The 22,593-nt window shown below is 34.5% G+C and overlaps 1 protein-coding gene across 3 annotated transcripts in view; it reads left to right on the top strand.

Annotated features, from left to right (window-relative positions):
- The window catches only part of CD2AP (CD2 associated protein), an 88,003-nt gene extending 65,752 nt beyond the window's left edge, over positions 1-22,251 (top strand). For all 3 annotated transcript variants that reach the window (XM_018039013.1, XM_018039012.1, XM_018039014.1), the window contains 7 exons: positions 3,565-3,736; positions 4,126-4,268; positions 11,009-11,121; positions 11,813-11,914; positions 12,959-13,128; positions 14,811-14,874; positions 19,281-22,251. In XM_018039013.1, the coding sequence (XP_017894502.1) occupies positions 3,565-3,736; positions 4,126-4,268; positions 11,009-11,121; positions 11,813-11,914; positions 12,959-13,128; positions 14,811-14,874; positions 19,281-19,322 (806 nt within the window). In that variant the 3' untranslated portion in view covers positions 19,323-22,251. The remainder of the gene's footprint in view (positions 1-3,564; positions 3,737-4,125; positions 4,269-11,008; positions 11,122-11,812; positions 11,915-12,958; positions 13,129-14,810; positions 14,875-19,280) is intronic.

Here is a 22,593-nt window from a genome sequence, read left to right as displayed (position 1 = left end):
GTGGCAAGGACTGAATTTGCCCTCTTGAGTTAGACAACTAGGAAGCAGGGTAAAATATATTTAACAGTGGTTTCAGACATTGGACAACAGGTGACACAGGGCTGTTATCACTGAGGGAAGTTATCACTGAAACCAATGAGGCAAACCCTAAAGTTACCCCAGCTTATTGTCTAGAAGCAGTTTTCAGGCAGCAGAAGGAAAATGGATTTGCTTATGTATGAATGGAGTCCCTGAGGAAATGGGAGAGAGAAGGGACAGAAAAAAAATATGTGAAGAAATAATGGTTGAAAAATCTTCAGATTTGGGAGAAACTTGAAGCCCACAAATCCAAGCTGCTCAGTGAACTCCAAGCAGAAAAAACAGAAAGCATATCACCTTAAGGCACATCATAATAAGTTCTGTGAAAAGCAGTGATAAAGAGAAAAACATAAGGCCTGAAAGAAAATAACTGTCAACCTTGAAGTCTCTACTTAGCAAAATTACTTTTCAGGCAGTGGAGGCAAAATTAAAACTTGGAGATAAAATCTGAGAGAATGATTTGCCAGTAGACCTGTATGTACCGCACAGAGACGGTTTAAAGAGGTTCTTTTTGGCAGAAGGAAAATGATCCTGTGTTGGCATTTGGATGTACACAGAGTAATGAATGCCAAAAGTGGTAATTATGTGAATGAATAAAAAAGACCTTTTCCCCCCTTATCTGTAAATGTTACCAAAACCACCAAAACTCTTCACTGAAAAAATTTTAAAGCTTAACTATGAAGTGTTGATTTCAAAGTTTAGGTGTACAAATGTAAGAAATTTTTAAATAAGTGAAATAAGACAAATACAATAAGGAAAGCAATTCTTAATATTTTGAAAATGTTCTCCTTAACCTGGCATGACTTTAATCTGATGCAAGAAATAAGAAGAATGTCAGTGCTTTGCCTATTAACTAGCTTTCAGGGAGAGCCAGTATCAATTCAGAGGGTCTGACTATTATAGACATGGGATTCTCCAGGCAAGAATGCTGGAGTGGGTTACCATTTCCTTCTGCAGGGGATCTTCCCGACCCAGGGATCAAACCCAGGTCTCCCTCATTGCAGGCAGATGCTTTAACCTCTGAGCCACCAGGGAAGCCCATTATAGACATAGATTATATTATTTCTTTAAAAAAATAAACACAAGTTTATCTCTCTTTCTTGTTCCAGAGTCAACAGAGAGAGCTTTTTCAAACCATAGCTAGGTCCACTTGGAGGAACCTTAGCCTTCTGACAGGAGATACAGTGTGTGCCTCCAGCATGTGTTCCTTCCTTTTATCTCTTTCTTGATCTCCGTTTCACAGAGCATGTCCTGTGAAAAACCCTGCCTTATTGATGAGGATAGAAGTGGAGCTCCCAGAAAACATGAAACAGATCACCTCTTACCTTTGACTGTTAGATGACTCCCTATTATCTCACGGGGCCCTTTTCCAGATCATAAGAGTGGAGTTTAAATCCTCCCTGTGCTAACCTCCACATGGTTTTGTCTCAAACCTGCTTTGCAGCATCATTCTCACTGTTTTCTCAGAGGTACTGTGCTCATCATACATGTTGTCCCTCAGGATAGTAATGATCCCAACACTGAGGAGCACGTGCTTTTCTCCTGCTTTGGGGGAAGACTTTCCTGGACATACCTTTCAGTAGCCTGCTTCATTCTTACCAGAGTAGGACAGAGTTACTGAAATTCATTACCTAGCAAGGAAATGTAATTTTATTTAAACCAAAGTAAGATTCTCACCAACATGAATGAATTTTTTTACAAAAGACTTAGCAGCAGCAGCAGCAGCAATACTAAATGTTGGTGAGGATCCATATTATCAAAACACTCATACATTGTAGGTGGGAATGTAAGTCGTTATGTCTACCCTTGAGAACTAAAGTTGACCCTGTTGCCCAGCACTTTTATTTCTAATTATATACTCACAAGAAATGTGTGTTCCATATGTACACCAAAAGACTCTAAAAGTTTATCATAGCATCGTTTACATTGACCCTCAGTTGGAAAGAGCACAAAATGTCTATCAGTAGTTGAATGGATAAATACATAGAAGTACATTCAGGTGCCAGGATACAGTATAGCATGTGTGTGTGTTAGTCACTCAGTCGTGTCTGACTCTGTGACCCCTTGGGCTGTATCCGGCCAGGCTCCTCTGTCCATGGGATTCTTTAGGCATAGCATAGCAACAAATGAATATAATAGAGTTTCACACAGCAGCATATTATGATCTCATTGGTGTAAACTTAAAATATTCAGAAGTGATCTGTCATGTTAGAAGACACCTTTGGATTAGAGCATTGAGGTGGTGATTGGAAAGAGGCATGAAGAGAAGGAACTTAATGTGGCTGAGGCTTAGTTCTTGGCTGGAGTGGTGGTTACTCAGATGTGTTCCTGTGATGATAGCTCCTTGAACTTTGTACTTAGACTTCTGAAAATACATCACGTTCCAGTTCGAGTCACTTCAGTGAGATAAATAAGGGTAGTTTTTTTTTTTTGGTCCTAAACTTTTCTAAAATGTTAGGAAAGTAGAATCAAAGTAGGATATACTTCCTACTTTTTGTGGAGTACTGTGTTTCTCTCTAAAGCATTTCCAAGTGACCACTGATAAAATATGGAACAAGAACTTACAAGTATGTCATTATGTATTAACTATGCCTTTTTGGGGACAAAATTTTTATTAACATGACATGATACTGCTCTTAATTTTTTTCCCCAGCATATTTTCTTAACTATCTCATAAAATTATTAAGTGAAATGGTACTAATAACATTCCTACTATAATGATAATAATTATAAATATAAGCCTGTCATTTTCTTATCTGCAACTAATCAATCTAGCCTCAGTTTTTCAAAGAAAATTTTTGTTATCATGATTATTTATAAATAAATGGCACTAGAGTTTCTACTCATTTTTAGTTCACTATACTTCAGTTTTAGAAAGTGGACTGGATTTAAGGCTAGATAATGTTGTTTTCTGCTTAGCGTAAATTATACATGATTATACTGGAGTAGAATACCAAACCTAAGAGCAAAGGATGGTGGGAAGACAGTAAGAAGCAGGCATTATTTGTTAATCAGAAGATTATCAGTGGTCCCCCTTCCTACCAGGGTAGAGTCTTTTATTTTTTTTTTTTATTTTTTTTTAATTTTTTTATTTTTTTGGGTAGAGTCTTTTAAAATGATAGTTAAGTTTAAAGTGGCTCAGACAGTAAACAATCTGCCTGCAGTGCAGGCTACCCAGGTTCGATCCTTGAATTGGGAAGATCCCCTGGAGAAGGGAAGGGGATGGCTCCCCACTCTCGTGTTCTTGCCTGGAGAATCCCATGGACAGAAGAGCCTGGAGGACTGCAGTCCATGGGGTCGCAAAGAGTCCTACATGACTGAGCGACTAACACTTCGTAAATAATTTAAATTACAACTTTAAAACAGATGAAACAGTGTACATATACACGAATAGTGTCTCTCTGTGTTTCACACCTTTCTAGTCTGATATTAGCTTTAAAAATAGTTCTGATTGTTAGTAACTTTCTAAATATTTTTTAATAATAGAAAAATTGGATGAAAAATCAATGCTGGAACAGAAACCTTCTAAACCAGCTGCTCCACTAGTCCCACCCAAGAAGCCTGTTCCACCCACCAAAGCCAGTAATTTATTGAGATCTGGAGCAGTGTACCCAAAGCGCCCTGAGAAACCAGTTCTTCCACCTCCTCCTGTAGCCAAGTAGGTTTTATCTAACTTTAAATTAGTTTCTTGATTTACTTGCTTTTGACATAATTTTGGCTCTATTGTCTTTTTAATCTCAAAAGTTATTTTTAAAGTCCTTGCTTTTCATCTTTTTCGTATAGATTGTAATCTATGTTAAATGTTATTAATCTTATGTTCACTGTAGGCAGATACACCTATGTTAAACTGTTTTATTTACATTTCTTATTTTATTATGATAGGTCTTAGGGTAGAGGTTTATGTTTATGGAAATAATTTTATAGACGAAAAAGAAAAACCAGTGTTACACTATAACATCTATAGTGTTGTTAAGTCACAATGTTAAAAACATGGTCATGCTTCAGATACAAATGATTTTTACATGTGTTTCATTTTTCTCACTTTAGGATTAATGGAGATGTTTCTACCAGCTCATCAAAATTTGAAGCTGAGCCAGTATCAAAACCAAAGCTAGATTCTGAACAGTTACCACTTAGACCAAAATCAGTAGACCTAGATTCATTTACAGTTAGAAGCTCTAAAGAAACAGGTAAGTTAACATGTGGAAAGATGGTGCATAAGAAATAAAAGTGCAAATACAGTTTAGAAACTACTGAATATAAGATTTGTGAATGGATATAGTGGAATTTAATTAAAATTTGTTTAAAATCTCTCATGCCAAAATAGAAAATGAAACTGAAAGAATATAAACGAACAAAATATTTCTGGTTCGCATAAGCTTTGTCACTGGTCAGAGAACTGAGATGGATATTAAAAGATCAGCCGTTTATTGTTCTATCCCTTCATAGTGGAACGACCGTACCACCTAACTTGGGCAGATATGAATGAACTAGAGTTTCAGTGCCATGCTAGATTATATTTAAGAAGAATATTTTTCTTTTCCCACTAAAATCTCCAAATACTGTTGTTTCCAGTTCTGAAAAATAGACTTTTCATGACTCTGTCTCTATCTATATATACAGCAGGGTTTATTTCTTTAGCTAAATATTATTCCTTCAGTTTTAGCACTGATTTTTTAGCCTATTAATCCGCTTTGTCTCCTGGTCTTTTATACTTCTCAGTTATAAAATGAAATACTGAGAGGTCATTTTCCTTTTTCTTTTTGCATCAGAGAAGTCTAGATAAAGTCTAGATAAAGGTTTCACTGCTAAAAGCATCACTTTGTGGTAATGGTTGTTTTGTAGCAGTTGGCATTTGTTCTTTAGTTTTTTCACACTTTAAACACATTTTCTTATAACACTGACTTTAAGAGGCAGATGGCATTTTCCCCTATTTTGCATCTAAACAAAGTAAGTTTCAGTTATAGCAAATGTTCAAGATCATATAAACAGAAGAGAACTCTTTAAACCCCCTTAAAGTTCTCTGGTATTTCCTTAATTTTTTTTTTAATGTCTTAATGTATTTTTTAGCTTCAAGTTAACATTTCTTTACATTTAAACTTGAAGGCCAGTTACACTAAACTTTTTTTATCACTGTATTGTAAAATGTGCTTCCTTTCTTATTTTTAAGGTGATTGTATTTTTCTTCCTTCTCTTTAGTTTGGGAGTACAAAAGCTCTGACTTTAGCATAGCCTCCTGTAGTTTTTTAATTAGAATGTTTTATAGATCTTTTATCATATATTTGGATCCTGCCTAATCTGGATGAAGTCATATTTATCAATAATTTCTGGAAATTGAGATGTTGATTGTATTTTAGAGACGTTCACTGAAGTATATTCAGTATGTTTTTGGTGAAAAAATTGTTCTTATTTCCTGGTAGTTAAATAAAAACAAAAATCAGCTTTATATTCTTTTAAAAATCCTTTAATTTTTTTAAAAATTGAGGTTAGTAGTAAAAAATATAATTCTATTAGTTCTTACTATTTTCTGTTTGATTTTAAATGTAGCTAGAAATATGTTTTCAACAGTAAAAAAAAATTATACACAAACTCTGGATATAAAAAAATCCATTGGCATTATCTTTTGAATTTCTGCAGTTTTCTGCAGTCTTTTATGATAGAAATTCTGGATTTTGATTAAAAAGTCTCTTTGGTAGCTGATAGTGTAATATTTAGAGCTTTTTTTTTTTTTTTTCCTGCCTGTATTTTTTGTTACTTTGTATCATTCTTTAACATTTGCTCTATTTAGTTTCCTCATAGTCTTGGAAATTACCAAAAAGTTTCTTTGTAAGTTAAATTTTTCACTTTTTTCCCCAAACCTTATCTATATATGGTTACTAGCAAGCTTTATTTCCTTGACATATGTGCCTACTGGTGATTGGAAAGTTCTGTTTTTTCCCTTTGTTTCTTGGTCCTATTTCTTGTCTTATATCCATAACCATTATTTATTCTTCATTAAAAATTAGAGGCTTTGTGGAACAGGGTTTGAAATGTTCTGATTTCTAGTTAGCTTTTTTGTTGAAATGAATAAAGTTGGTGATGGACAGGGAGGCCTGGCGTGCTGCGATTCATGGGGTCGCAAAGAGTCAGACACGACTGAGCGACTAAACTGAACTGAAGACTATACATGGTCAAAAAAACTAACAGTTAACTTCCAAGCTGCAGTCTGTATCTTCCACTGTCACACTGCCTTTGGTGTATTGCACTTACACACTGTGAAGTTCAGAAAATATAAAGTTTGGAAGTTGAGTTCATATTAAGTCGCAAATATTTACTGAGCAGGTGTGTATTTGCAGTAGTGTTTTGGGCACAAGTAGGATGCTGAGATAAGAGGCATTGCTGCTGACAGCAAGTAGCTTGTGTTTCAAGCCTCAGATCAGAGGCTTCTTATTTCCTTTTTTTTTTTTTAATTAGAATATTATGTTCTTAGTAGTTGTAGTATAAAATGAACCTGGTACTTGTTTTACCTCTTCTTCGAGATGTTGGCACCTTAAAAAACAAGAAGAACTGTGCTTGTTACCAGATACAGTCTCAAATTTGGCCTTGCATTGAGGTATGATTTAGTTTACATACATGGGGCAGTGTAAGGTTTTAAATTTTTTAAATGACATGAAACTAGCCCTTTAACATAAGTTCCAGAAAGTATAAAACATACATGAAAGTCTCCTTAGAATTTAGATATTTTGTAAAGTAATAATTTGAGGTGAAATGATATAGTAGAATTTGCTGTTAAAAAATGTGGGTTTTAAATTATTAGTTGGTAGGTAATTGACATGTTTCTTCAGTTTTCTCACTTATCTAACAATTGAATGATCCCTTATATCTCTGATGTACCTACTCTTGTCTGTTAAGGATGTAAATTCCTTTCCCTACTCTCTGATTTGATTTCCTTATATATAAAGCCATATATAAACATATATATTCATGTATATAAATATTGAGTCTGACTTATTCATGTAAGAAAAACATTCCTAGAATACTTAATTTGTTTCAGTTTGTTAAAAAGTTTCTTCGTGAATATTCTCATATGATAAAAGATTGCACTGTATATTACAGAGCTGTCAAAGCATGTTTTCATTTTTTTTTCTTCTCTTTTTCCAACACTTCATCAAAAATTGGTTTAGGATAACCTTACTGCTTCTACAGGTTAATTATAAAGTTCACATAGTCTAAATATTTCTAAAATAGTAAGTTTTCCAGAAAGTAAAATTGGTTTATAAATAGTTTTAAACTTCCAGATAGAAAATTTAGTGGAAACAGCTATTTCATTGAGAAAGGACAATTGATGAAGTATTCTTAGAGTATAGTATTTTATCCTGTTTGATTATCTTTCTGTGATAAATTCTTCTTGCATTAAAAGAAATATTAGAAATATATACATTATTTGATCTGAAAGTCATCACTGTTAAGTAGAATGGTGTTCTTTCTCTTCACTTCTAATTACTAATTGATATATTTTAATTTCTCAATATTTATTCAACTTATGGTGAGATTTTTCAAATATGATGTCTGCCTGTTGAGCGGTAGATGCTTTAAAAAGTGAACTTGCATCTAAGCTAGGATTCAAGCCAAAAGAAAACACTGTACCCCAAAATGTAGAATTTACCTGAGAAATAAGGGCAGTAATTAAAATTTTTTATTTTCTAATAATAATTTCCTTGATAATATCATTATAGAGAGTTTCACATAAGGCACAATTGAATTTTCCTTTGTTTCTGTGGGAGATTTTAAGTGTTATATTGAGTTGTATTTTTATGGTGAGATATTTAAAAATAATATTTGGCTTTTTTTTTTTCCTATTATACCAGAATTAAAATTGCCTGTCTTACTGTAACTACTATCATCTGCTGAGGACTAAAACTTGACTATAAGGTGGTTTAATTTCAGTTGCAAATATATCAATGAGTTGTTAATATGTTGATTTTATTACTCTGACCTCTAGTTTCAGTACTAAAGCATCCTTTTAGAAATTGTCGTGGTGTTAAGTGAGTAATTTTAAAAAAGGCTTCTTTCTAGTTTAATGTATGTTGAAATTAATACTAATCATAGTTTTTCTTTATGAAACACAAAAGAATAAATCTAAAATCTAATACACATCCTAATGTAAGTTTAGATAAACTGCAATATCTGCTAAACATGAAATGGTTCTATTCATTTACGACTGTTCCTTTTTCCTGCTTTGTAAAATAATTTTTTTGGTTTAGTCTTCTTTCTAGACATTCCTATCCTTGACTTTTCTTTCCAGATTTTGTTTCCTAGCCTGTTTGCCATGTTTCCCTTCTTACGTGTCAGGAAATTATCCTACCTTTCTCCATTTTGGTAAGATGACAATTTATAAAAGAAATCAAAATAATATATTCACTATAAATAGGTGGTGCACATTGAGTTTTCTTTGTGATTTTACTAAAGTGTACATGTTTGTCTGTCTATTCTAACCCTTTTGGTTTTCCATTTTAAAATAAAATGAAATTCATATTGGAAACTTTTTCTTGATTAGTTAGTTTAAAATATTCTTTTGATAAAAGTTTTTTTTTAATTGACAACCATAAAAGTCAGTTTATTTTCTCCCCAAATTTTATATTTCATTTTGATTTTTAAAAATTCCATGTCTTCGGCAGTGTGTAGAAGTGTACACGGACTGCAGAGTGGCCGTGTGATGGCAAGAGTTAAGTGACTGTCATGCCTTTTATGCCATGTGTAAAATATAGATTCACTGATACCACTCTTAGGCAAAATTAGAAACGTTCAAACATACCATGAATCAGAAATGTACACTATTCACTAACCCAGTGACTTAAATGGAGGACCTGAGAGAGTATTAGAATAGTAAAATTACTTGTCTTGGTGTTGTGGCCCAAAACTGGACATATAGAAGGCATTTTACATGAGCATGATCTATAATTTTGTAAATCTTCCTTTCATTTATCTTTTTAATTTCATTTAGCTTCATCTCTTCTTGTGTTTTATTTCTTTTTCTTTTTGCATGTTGCTTAAATATGCATTTGAAAATAATCTCCATAGGCAAAAATTACTGGATTGTGCTTTTCAAGATTTTTTTTTGTAGGTTGTCAGTATGTATGTACCAGTGTAAAAAGCAATGTCTAACCTTTCAAACTATAGCATATTTTTAACACCTTTTAAAATACTGTTTTCTTCTTTTATGTAGTAATTATTTAGATATATATTTAAACTCAAGATCTCTCACATTATATAATGCATTTTCCGTTAAAGCCGCTGTGTTTCTTATTATGCTTTGGTGTATATTATAATTATTTGTGGACACTTGAAACCAAAAAATTCAAGACAGAAATCAAACCAAGCATATTAGATTGCCTGTTGTGATATATTAGCCTAGTGACTAGATCTAAGATAGAACATATAAAGCAACCCCAGAACATGAAGATGGAAAAGAGTTAACAGAGGTCAACAAATACAGTTGTTACAGAATGCATATTGCCAAGTAGTAGTTACCTTCTTCCTGTTTTACCTTTGTGTCTTCCATCCCTTTTAAAAAAATTCTCTAAATTATTTAGAATATGAAAATTGATTAAGTTTTAAGGGCAATAATGATAACTGTCTTTGGACTTCTTTTAAGAAATAACAGTTCTTTGAATTTGTGCATGTAAATATTTGACAGGAAGCATTTTAAACTTCCAGGCAATGGCAGCATGAAAAATGATTCCATACTTGGAAGACAAGGTGAAAGATGCCTTGCTGCCGAAATGAGTGATGGCATATTGGCTGCGATTAATATTCTTTGTTTGGAATCTGGGCCAGAGGGAGATTTTAATAATAGTGGAAGTGTCTGGAATTAACCTTAGGGTTCTTATACCACTTATAGATATCTGGGCTTCAAAATTAAGATCAGGTCCTTAAGCAAGGTTTTCTGGATCATCTAGCAAAAGGGAAGGTATTATATACCATTGTTTCAGAGATGCAAATTAACCTAGATTTGTCCTTAAACTCAAGATACTGAATGAAAGGTCAACCAGCCTTTGGTGATGGGAAAGCACATGGGTGATGTATATAGCATTTTCCCTTGCTATCTGAATCTGCCTTAGATTTATGACTGTCGTCTGATTCCTACACATGGATGCTGTCTGAACAGAAGTGCAGTGAAGTATAAACAGGGAAGGCCCAGCTACAGTATACTATGCACATACATGTATAAAGACATTAAATTACACTTTATCTTTACCTTAAGAAATGTAGTTGGAAAGCAGCAGGATTCCAGATAAAACTGAGTTTTTAAAATTTTAATATTAGGCTATTACTTGAACTTTAATACACATTCCATGAGTTAATTTTTTGATATGTTGTAGTTAATTCTGCGTTGAAGTAGGGTTTTTTTCCTGTAAGTGAGAACTTGGGAAGATTGGCTTTTTCATACTACTGGCTTCCCTGGTGGCTCAGACGGTAAAGAACCTGCTGGCAATGCAGGAGACCTGGATTCAGCCCCTGGGTCAGGAAGATCCCGTGGAGGAGGAAATGGCAATCCACTCCAGTATTCTTGCCTGGAAAATTCTGTGGGCTGAGAAGTCTGCCAGGCTGCAGTCCACAGGGTCGCAAAGAGTCGGACACGACTGAGCGACTAACACACACACACAGCTTATGATACAGATCTGTATCCTTCAGTAAGAACTTTGTTGAGGTCTGAGTCTCTACTATGAACTTTATATTGTTGATATATGAAATGTATCAGGTAAAGAGGATGTTAGTGTTTGAGGGTGAGTGTTGTTTTCCAAATGCATATGAAAAGCACAGGTCAACTTGTGAGTCTTAGTGGTACTCTTTCTAATTTTATAGTTTGTTGAAAATACAGAGACATTCTTTTTTACCTTTTGAAATGTGCAGTTATCTCTTAATAGATATGTTTACTTTTATTCTCCAGATCTTGTAAATTTTGATGACATAGCTTCCTCAGAGAACTTACTACATCTCACTGCAAATAGACCGAAGATGCCTGGAAGAAGACTGCCCGGCCGCTTCAATGGCGGACATTCTGTGAGTTACATTTACTGTTGTGAAGCACAGACCATTTAGCAAATCCAGAGTCCTTCTGAAGATAAGAAAGAGGGGGGATTTATAGTTCCAGTGAAGTTTAAAAAATCAGAAAGACAGCTATACATAAGTGGCCAAGGGTTGTATTTAAGAGATACGGGGAAAGAGACCTGTTCATTTCCGCAGAATGTGGAATGGAAGATTACAGAATCAGAAATGGAGTTGTCCTAAGACCATAACCATAGAGCACAGTGTCGAAAGGGGACAGGGGACCTGTGTAATCTACTTGTCCAACAACAGTAATTAGAATTGAGTGGTATGTGTTCACTTCAGGAAAAAACGAGAGCATTCCCCACCCCCATAACTTCTTTTTATGCTTTCTGTACATCGCCTGGGATACTGGTAGTACTTTAAGTATTCATATATTACCTCTTAAGCACTATTATGCTTTTAAGTTAATGTAAGTAGAGAACTTTTTTGCTGCTAATAGACAAGCTGTTTTTCCATGCTTTCGTTATGCAACTATGTTATTCAGCATGAAATTATGTAACAACCTATTAAGAGCAACCGGATATCTGGAACAGTAGCTGCTGAAACCAGTGATAAAAGTTGCTTACTTTATTAGCCAGATGCTTACTACCTTTTCTTTCTTTGGTGTTTTCTGTTTCTTGATTTAAAAAATAAAATCATTTAGCCAACTCACAGCCCAGAAAAAACCTTGAAGTTACCAAAAGAAGATGACAGTGCCAACCTAAAGCCATCTGAACACAAGAAGGATTCATGCTACTCTCCAAAGGTGAGGTGCATTGTGGTCTAAGATTTGCATAATTTGTAGTGTTCTTTGTGAACATCAGAATTACTGGCTTTAAAAGTGTCTGTCAGGAAGGATTATTTCTTAAGCCAAGAAATAATGCCTACTAAAAATAAAATGATTACTGTTAAATTGATGTTGCATTATTCTCTGCAGATCTCTTTTTAGGAGGGTTACATTATTTTAAATGAGTAGCACAAATGCTACATGTTTCATAATTTTTAAGGCGTGGATCTATACATTTGTTTCATTTCCCATTAAAACCCATGCTATTCGGCAGAAGCCAACAGTTCTTTACTCCTTACATCATAGTGAGCTTGACACCATAATAAACATTGAATGAACACGGGAATGACCTGGATTCTTCCATCTGTTACATGGTGTTGAGGGCCTTTTCTAGACCCTTGCCATTTAATTTAAGATAGTATTGCAAAAACTTATGTTTGAGGAGATTATTCCTGCTCCTCAGATTCATTGCAAGGCATCTGACTGCCATTCAGATGATCAGATACACTTAGTCTGATTCTCTCAGCTGACAGCAGTCTGTTGAAATTTTATCAATACCTGCTGTTACCCAAGTGAAATAAGAAAAGGGTATCAGGCCATGGATTCATTTTAATGCCTCTTTGGACTACTGCATTCTTTATAGTTGCTTTGCATTGGAGCTCTTTGGATATTCTAAACAGTAACTAATATGAAAGATCAAAGTAGTACCTTAATAATGCTTTTATATTCTTGCTTCTAGATGCTCCACTCAGCAACCATAAGATAAATCTAACGGATTTTTTTCTTAAATGAAACCTTTGACATTTCTCAGAAAAACCCTTAGTAATTACAGGTTTATTCTTTGGTCATTTAGTGGTTTTTTCCAGTTGTGAACATCAAGCTGCTTTTTTTGATTTTCAGGTTTATCATTTATCTTGGAAGTATTACTTCAGTTATTTATCTCCTTGTAGTAAAAAATATCTTTTGACCTTATTAAATATAAATACAAATAAAATAAAACATTTCTGTTTATTATGTTTTCAGCTGCCTGTGCACCTTCCAACACCTTCAAGTACCTCTAAACCAAATACAGCTACTTTTCTAACTCCATTAGAAATGAAAGCGAAGGTAGAAGCAGAAAATTCCTTGGATGAGCTTAAAGCTCAGATTGTTGAATTGCTGTATGTTGTGGAAGCACTGAAAAAGGACCATGGGTAAGTAGCCTTTGTGTTCTTTGAGTACTACTTAACACACTTGTAAAGAGTTCTTCCAGATTATATCAAGTAAAGACGTTTGTAGTATGAGCAAGTTTGTTTTCAAAGAAATTTTTAATAGTGTCTCTCTCCTCTTGGCAAAAAGCTGGAATTAGAAAACAGAATAATTAGAAACTCAGTTATTCTAATTATTCTGATTAGGAATTGGAGAGCTTGAATAAGAAAACCTAGCCTGATTATGAAAAAGGAAAACCAGTGAAAACAGGAAGTAGTAGCTCAATTATAGACTAGGTTCCAGCAGTTTGATTACGGAAAAATGGCCAGTAGGCACATGAAGAGATGTTCAACACCATTGGTCATATTAGCACAGGCAAGTCAAAATCATAGAGAGATACTATTTCGTGCCCACTCAGATGGCTATAGTAAAAACTATGAGCGATAACAAGTGTTTGCAAGGATGTGAGAAATTGGAATCCTCATGCGTTGCGAGTGGCATGTAAAATGGTACAGCCACTCTGGAAAACAGCCTGACTGTTACTCAGAAAGTTAACTGTCCTGTTCCCATATGATCCAGCAGTTCCTCTCCAAGGTATAATGCTGTCCAAGAGAATTGAAGACAAATGTTCAAACAAAAACCATATATAGTGTTATTCATAATAGCCCCAAAGTGCAAACAACCTAAATGTCCATCAGTTGAGGAATGAAGAAACAGGGTGTGGTCCATCCATATGCTGGAGCGCCTGACTACAGCCAGAAGAAGTGAGCTGGTAATGCATGTTCTAGCACAGATAAGCCTGAAAAATATAATTTGAAGCTAGAAATGTCAAACATAGGGGTTAATTAGTCTTAAAAGTGCTAGCAAATAAGATTCATCTTATTTTGGATCTGGGATATGTCTGCATGTATATTTGGTTTTCTTCTCCGAGGACTTGGATCACTTTTTGCTAGGGTTGAGTTGGTCATTTATAAAATAAATGGGTTGGAACATCTTACATTTTTGATGCCACGTGTGCTGTTAAGAACTAAGAAATACATGTATAGATTGCCCGTAGATGCTCTTAAATACACTGTAGAATGAATAAAAATATTAATGACCTATATTTTAAAGCATATATATCAGATCTTTTAGAAGTCTTTCCAAAGACTACTTTAAAAGTCTTGAATTCCTCTTGGAAAATTAAATAGAAGGCAAAATGACTATATAAAAGGATAGAAGTCTAGAAAAATGAAAACACGAGTTACAGGAAGAGGAATTGCTGGCTGAAGTTTTTTGTTATTGGTTTGGATTTTGGAGTTTAATGTAATATTTAAGTTTAAAAAAGAGAGAAAGATATATGTAAAGTTCAGGTTTGTTATATTAAAAACTATAACTTGTTTTGCCCCGTGACGTATTTTCACATTCATTTTACCACCTTATGTGAGCTGAACTCAAAATAACTGACTATGGAAAATTACCTGTAGTCACTTAAAAATTTCCTTCTCTCAGATTTGCCCTGCTTTTGCTTTAACTGTCATTTCGAATTGTTTCAGCTAGAGAATTTGAAGTTTTTCTAATCAACATGGTTGTTTCCTTTGCAAAATTTTTCCTATGTTCTGGGATATCAGCCAACAGATTTGTTCGCCTTAGTCAAATACATTTATTAATTGAAAGACTTAACAGCAATAAATAACTTTGTTTTTAGGAAAGAACTGGATAAACTACGAAAAGATTTGGAAGAAGAGAAGGAAATGAGAAGTAATCTAGAGGTAATTCATTTCTTCCAGCATTGAGATTGTAGTCAGCATAAACTAGACATGTTTTTTCCAACCCAACTGGGCGATTGGTTCCACCACAAATGATGCTGTCTTGCTTTGGTTGGACACTCCCTACCATGGGTCACCATTTAATTAATCTCTTGCTGACTCCCTGCCACATTCCATTCATTCATTCAGCAGATGTTTTTGAGGCATGAGGCACACGGGATGCGCTCTTGAATGAAGCAGACATCGTTCTTGTCTCTTGAAAGTGTCTAGTTCTAGATCTTTTGCACTCTGTTTCTCTCTTGACCTGTAGTTTTCTTCAGTTATACTTTTTTCCCCTTTTTTTGCTTGGGGGCAGGGGTAGTGGTAATGGCAATGAAACAGTTTTAGATTTGCTGACTTCGCTTTCTCACTGAATTAATTTTACTTTATAGCTAATGTCATCATCTTCACTCTGCTGATGACTGACAGTTTCACTTATTTATCTTCCCTTTTTTCCATCCTCACTGACTTCTGTCTTCATTTGTATTTTTTTGTGTTTGAGTGTTTTTCTGCATATCTCAGTGTTTCCGCCTTTTCTGAAGAGGCTCTTCCCATTTTGTATTTAAGTCTTGCATACTCCTCCCTATTTTACCTTACCTTCTTATTTAGCCTGTTTCTTTTTGTTCTCACTGTGGAACAGCAAACATGGAACTTGTTAAAAAAGAAAACTTGAGCTCCTCTTCTGACGTAGCCTTGTGACTTTCAGTTCAGAACTGCCTATATGTCAGACTTAGCACTTCCTGAACATTGTCTCATTGGACACATAACAACTTGTAAGCATCATTGTTCCTATTTTAAGAGTGAGGAAACTAGGGTTTAGAATGGTTAAGTCAGCAGTGGAGCTAACATTTTTTAACAGAAGCAGCCAGACTTCAGAACCTTTGCTCTTAGGTATTAAGTTACACAGCTTGAATGAGGAAGTCACTTACCTAGTTTAGCTTTACTTGTTGAGATACTATATGTGAAGGTATTTGGCAGGTTATCAAAACTCCATTTTTGCTCTTTTTATCTGACATGTACCCTGTATTGGTACTCTCCTTTCTTTGCCTGAAAATACTCAATTTTCCTCTTTATTCTAAAAATAGAAAGCCCCCCTTTAGGTCTTGCTACCCTCTTGATCTGTAGTTTTCCCTTTTCATTCGTGATTCATGTTGCAAAAGCACAAGAAAAGCATATATTTGTAGTCAGTGATTCTTCGCTTTTAATTTAGTCCTTAACCCTTTGCATTTTGGGTTTCTGAAGGCAGCTCCTGTGTCTCTTCAGTTCCTCCAGTGCTTCAGGTTTCTACTGTTCAAAGTGTGTTCTGGGTTCTGTGACCCTGCATTCTTCTGTCTGACTTCTCGTCCTCCCCTCACCTAAGTGAGATGCTCCTGCAGTGCTATCCTCAGCCCTCCTCTCTGTATCCACGGTGCTCACCTGTGCCCAGGAGTATGGCGATCAGCTGTGGTGCATCTTCCACTGAAGTCTAGTTCTTCTTTTCCCGGCTTCTCTCTTGTGTTTCCAGCTAGTAGTCTTCCTGAATGTTCCACTTAGCATGTCCCCTGTTACCCATGAAACCTTCTATTCAGATTCTGATTTTCTGTTTGTGTCGAAAGTTTGTTGCCCTTCTAGTCACGCAGACGTGGGACTTCTGTCTTTTCTCATCCCACTGACTTTTCAGGTCTCCTGGCTTTACTTCCGAAACTTCTCCCTTATTCCCACCATTTCTGTCCATTTCTCATGCTCTTACCTTCTGTTTAGTTTGTTTCTCTCATGAAGTCTTTTATGTCCCAGTCCTAGTTTATCTTTCTTTGCTCACTTGCTTCTTATCCCCAGTTGTCCCTTACAGTTGATTTGCCTGGATTATTATTATTTATCATTGTTGGCTGTGCTGTGCGGTGTGTGGGATCTTAGTTCTCTGACCAGGGATCGAACCCTCACTTCTGTGCAGTGGAAATGCAGAGTCTTAACCACTGGACTGCCAGGAAGTTCCCTGGTCTGAATTTTTGCTCCTACTGTATTTTCATGGGTGTCCCTTTTGTCTCATCTTCTCATGCCCAAGTTCTGTAGAATTCTCAAGGCCCTGCTCAAACAATGACATTCATTGAGTTGGCCACCAGTCCTCTGATTAAAAGCAGTTTTTCTTATTTCAAATTCATGTTGTTTAGTTTTATAGGAGATGAATAAGTAATAATTTTCTGTCTTGCTGCTATTTATGTTATATACTTATTCTGCCCATTTCTGTACTGTTGAAGATGGGATCTTTTTCTGTTTCATCTTTGCCCATAGCTTTTAGTACAGTGCTGTATACATATTAGATTGCTGACAAATTTTTGTCACACTAATGAATGGTAGGAGATACATAATATCTTCTAAATGTATGTTAAATTCCCAGTGTAAAGCATGGTAGACATTGAAAAAAAATTTTTTAATGTTTCTTGAATGTTGTTCCTTATATTTTTATACATAACAATATTTGTATGTGGAGATAAGGTATTAATGTTAGCAAGAGGAACTAATAATGCTAAATTTGTACCTATGACTTAATTTGTCATAAAAATTATGAAAAGTCAAATGAATTATTTGTTTCTTATTTTGAAGAATTTCATCTAATTTTTGTTTCCCAGCAAAATCAGCTGTTGCTTAGCTTCTTACTGACCCATGTTATAAATTTTTTTAAATGGGAAAAATTTGACCCTTGTATTTGCAAAAGTGTACTTTAATAAAGGCAATAGAGTTTTAGGATCATAGTTTTAAAGGAGAAACTATGTTTTCCTCCAAATTAAAAATAATACTTTGAATTACTATAGGATTAACATTTGTTGTTGTTCAGTTGCTAAGTTATGTCCGATTCTTTTGTGACCCCATGGACTGTAGCCTGCCAGGCTCCTCTGTTGGGTGGGATTTCCCAGGCAAGAATACTGGAGTGAGTTGCCATTTCCTTCTCCAGGGGATCTTCCAGACCCAAAGATTGAACCCACATCTCCTGCATAGATAGGCAGGCAGATTCTTTACCACTGAGCTACCAGGGAAGCGCTAACATTAACATCAGATAGTATTAAATGATACTGTAGAGTTATACAAAAATCTAGTAATGAACCTAAACGTGCTAAAAGAGAAACTCTAGCTGAAGATTGAGGCTATTTTGTCTCAATCCAGTGCTGCTAACATGTTTAGCTAATAATCATCTTAATCAAAGAATAATACCAGGAAATATCCTGGAATAAACAAACCGTTCTTGAATGGTTAGGATCCCTTAGGAGATGGTGAGCTTATTGAATTTATACTTTCTGACAGTTGCAAAATGCTCATCGTTTAGTAATGAACTGTTTGTCAGAAGTTAGCCGTAACATGCATTATCTTTATGCCTTATGGGGGAAAGGGATGATGGGAGAGAGGGATGATGCTGTAAGGAGAAGGTAGGCCCTAAATGTTTCTACATGCAGTGAAAGGTCAGAGATGATCAAAATAGCTCCACTGTGACCTGTCCTGGGTGGCCCTGCATGGCATGGCTCATAGCTTCATTGAGTTATACAAGTCCCTTCTCCACGACAAGGCTGTGATCCACGAAGGGGATACAATTGGGAAGAGAGTACAAAAGCTGTGGCTTTTAAAGCCTTAGACTTTACCAGTACAAGTTCTGCATGGAATCACAAGTGTGGTATTGAATCTCTTTTAGCCTCAACTTAGTTATTTGTATTATGTAAAAATTAAAAACAACTCTAGAGTTATTGTGAAAATTTTGTGAATTTTTCTAACTTTCTTTTCAGTGTCTTAAATCATGAATTTCTATTAAGTGAAGAATGTCTTCTACCTAATGGTGGAAATATTTATAACCCATTGACTGAAATTTATATGTATTCCTGGGCTTCAAAGGCAACTTACTCTAGAACATACTTGTTTACAGTTGAGGAAATTGAGACCAAGTGAGGTTAAGTGATTTACCAATATTATCTAAGCAGTAAGTGAAAAACATAGAACTAAACTGGTCCTGCTTTTTGGAAAAAAAAAAATTCTGTACTGCCCACTTTGTGTAATGACAGGTACGAGTATATTTCTTAATTTGGTTTCGAGGATGCTCTTGTTCTTTGCAGGGCTAAAGATTTTCTTACAGATCTTCAAATACATTACTTAACATTGTTCTCTATAAAAGCAGCTGTAGGTACTTTGTTGTTGTTGTTACCTACCACTAAGGAACTTGCATTGTGACATTTTCTTCTGTTGAACTTTTTATGTATTTATCACACCATTGGAAATTGGATTTTAGATTGGAAACCAAAATCTGGAGGCTTGAAATTAGGATCAGATCTTCTCGATTTAGGATGAAAATAAACACACCTTACTAAAGTAAAGATTTTTATCTGTTGCTCAATTTATGTCTTGTATTTTAGGTGGAAATAGAGAAGCTGAAAAAAGCATTCCTGTCTTCCTGAGGTGACGGGCACCCAGTATTCTCAATGTTCCAGGGATTCAGAAGCAACACTATGAACTTCAACTGAAATAACAAATGCTGATGTTGTGATAAAGAATATGAGTATATGAACTCATATACTGTATGAATATAGTATATTATATCTATAGAAAAGTTGTAGGCGGGAGGGTGAATTTTTTTTATATATTTTGTTTTGCCAATATGAAAAAAAAAAGAGGCCTTATTTCTTATGTGCTGGGATTGCAAACTTTTTTTGTTTAGTTTGCTTTAAAATACTACTGAATCTGTATAATAAGGAAAGAAAGTTCACAATAGTTTTTTTTTTTAATCAAAATTGTAGTATTATTTTTAAAGAGATCTATACTATAAATATGGTGGTATCTTTTCAAATAATCTGTAAAATATATCATTTGAGAGGGACAGTTTAGCTTTATAGTAAATGTAGCCACTACTTTTCCCATAAAACATAAGGGATATAAACTTTGTATATATATATTTTTTATGTTTAGCTTCTTAACCCAGGATGACACTGTTGTGCCTGTTTGTTTGCAGTGCTGTTTGTACTCTGGGTGATGAAATAGGAGTTTCCCAGCTATGAACCAGATTACTCACCCATGCATATAGTGATAACTAATGAAATAGTCAAAATAACTTCTTCAACTTTGGGAATATTTTATATTGCTTGCACTATAGGATTCATAAAAGGAATTTAGTTAAAATGTATCAGATTGTTAAATATATTGGGGAAAATGTGAGCTATATTTTAAGCTTACATGAGGTCTAAGGAACTAAAAATGTCAATTTAACCCTTAAACTTGTTGTGCCTACAAACAACAGCACATATAATATGCAAACACCAGCCTTATTGCTGTACTTCTCTGCTTATTTTACGGGCTCAAATATTAACTCATTTCATGTTCTTGTGATTTAATTCTTCGTGCCCCTGCCTCTGATTTTTAATAATGGAAATGTAGAAAACAAAATTTCAGAACTTCAGTGTCCATTTTCATACTTTGATGCGCTATCATTATGTATATACTCAGGTTTTACATTGTGTAATTTACCTGCTAGACTAAACTAACTGGTGGAGATGTTTTGGGCTATCATTTAGGTACCAACTTTAAAAAGAGTATCTAGTAGATCATAAAGCTTATTTAAAACCAAATATAGTTGTCCATTTTCAAAATGCATTTTCACAAAATGGATGAAGAGCAGATTCTTCAGAGTCACTTATGAACACTTGAGCATTTTAAAATGTTATCTACAGATAATATGCCTCAACATATGTGAGTTTATATTAAAAGTAAAAATTTGATTTTTTTTTTGCAAAAAGATTAGACTTTAAGCTTTATTATAGCAAATGACTTTCAGATTTTAAGTACCATCTATCATGCTTCTATTTGGTATTGTTTAAACCCCCAAACCGATATTTTTCCTGTAAGTTTTAGTCTTACAGTACTGAAATCTTGTGTTAATGAAATTTTGTCATGTTGTCTCCAATAAAAGAAGAGTAAAATAGAAAATAATAGAAACTCCAATACATAATTACTTGATGTTAGATCCACAACTTTCGTCTTTGGGGGGAAATCTGATTGTGTATTGAGTGAATACATTTTAACTTTTTAAAGTCCTTGGGCTCTTCTCATGAGGCCACTACTGAACAAAATTGTTTATTCCTCATCTAATGTTTTTAAATGACTTGTCAAATGAATGATTTCTTTCTTCTTAAATAAATTGCATCTAATTTTCTTTTAATATGAAAGTTCTTAGGTAGAAATAAAAACAGTGTATTCTGGAAATCATCCTTCAGCTTGATGACTGTAAAGTCTTATGAAGGGACTCCTGCCCACCCTAATAATAGGGTAGGGGAAGTTTCCAGAGGATTTGAGGTTGTTCTTAAAGTTTTTGTTGATCATTTTCTCACCAGTGCATAAAATCAAGATGGTCATGAATGCAGAAAGACATTTAAAGTGTTTGGCTCAGTTAGAATTGAAAAATAATAAAGTAGCATATCTGTTTTCCTGCCCTTGACCAAATAGCAAAGAAAACCCAACAAATTCAAAGGGAAAAATGATTACTTTAATCTAGCAATTCACCAGTATTTGCTCTTGATATAGGAATTGTATTAATTCCTGTAAAGTTCATATCACAAGATGCTGTGTAATAATAATAGCTTTTACTTGGGGATAAATCTTTTTCTCTTTTTTAAAAATAATGAGTGAGTATAAATGACAGAGAGGTGAACTGCTTGGCATCTGTCATTGCCAAATTGTTAGTGAATGTGTTGTTCAGGTTTGCTGTTCTTTGAAATACGTCATATTACTAATTTTCGGAATTATATTTTAATATTAGATGTACAGTGTGTATGTATGTGACCACTAGGCTTCGGTCATTCTGTAAAGCTATTACCTCTCTACAAAGTCTAAGTCTGAAGATAGGAAGAGAGAATGGGCCTGGTGTAACAGAGGATTCTCTTTTTATGCTTCTTACTGTGATCACAGAGAAAAACAAGAACCCAAGTGCTCTCTAGATGTATTGGTAAACATTTTATGCTTGCATTTAAACTTGAAATGTATGACTAGAATGAGACAATCAGTTCAAATCAGCAATGAGAAGTGTTAAAATTTAATGGCCTTGTATTGCTGTAGCAATAAGATGACCAGGTGCAATGACTTGATTTAATAAAATCATCTTTTTAAAAGTTGCTGCTATGAATATTTTTAGCCATAAAATTTTACCCTTGTTATAGCCTAACTCACCTTCAGTATCTATTATGTAATGCAGTTGGTGTTGTGGTATTCTAACATTCCAAAAAAATAATAATATATATTTATGGGGAAACTCAGAACAGTAGACTTCACTGACTTGTTTACAGGTGCTGTAAAAAGCATGCTTCTCCTTCAAAAAGAAAATAAAGAATAGTGTTGCCAGTTATGTCGGTCTTTATTATTTTTTCATTAACTTCAGCTTATGCTTACTGCAGAGTATGACAAAGATTATTTTATATTACTTTGAGTTTTCCAAATAAAACCGTTTTAGTCGCTCAGTCGTGTCCAACTCTTTGCAATCGAAATACAGCAGTGCAAACAGGAAGATATAAAGGCATTAAAAGTTCTAGACTTGTATGATGTTTCCTGAACCTTTGTGAGTCTTTTATTTCAGTTGGAACTGTGAGATAATTCCTACCTCATAGTACTGGGAGAATTTGAAATGATTTATATGAAGTACCTTATGGAATGTTTGCCATGGGGTAGATTTTTAAAAATGGGAGA

The sequence above is a fragment of the Capra hircus genome, chromosome 23, assembly GCF_001704415.2.
Source record: "Capra hircus breed San Clemente chromosome 23, ASM170441v1, whole genome shotgun sequence".
Taxonomy (NCBI): Eukaryota; Metazoa; Chordata; class Mammalia; order Artiodactyla; family Bovidae; genus Capra; species Capra hircus.
This window is presented reverse-complemented; position numbering and strand designations above follow the sequence as displayed.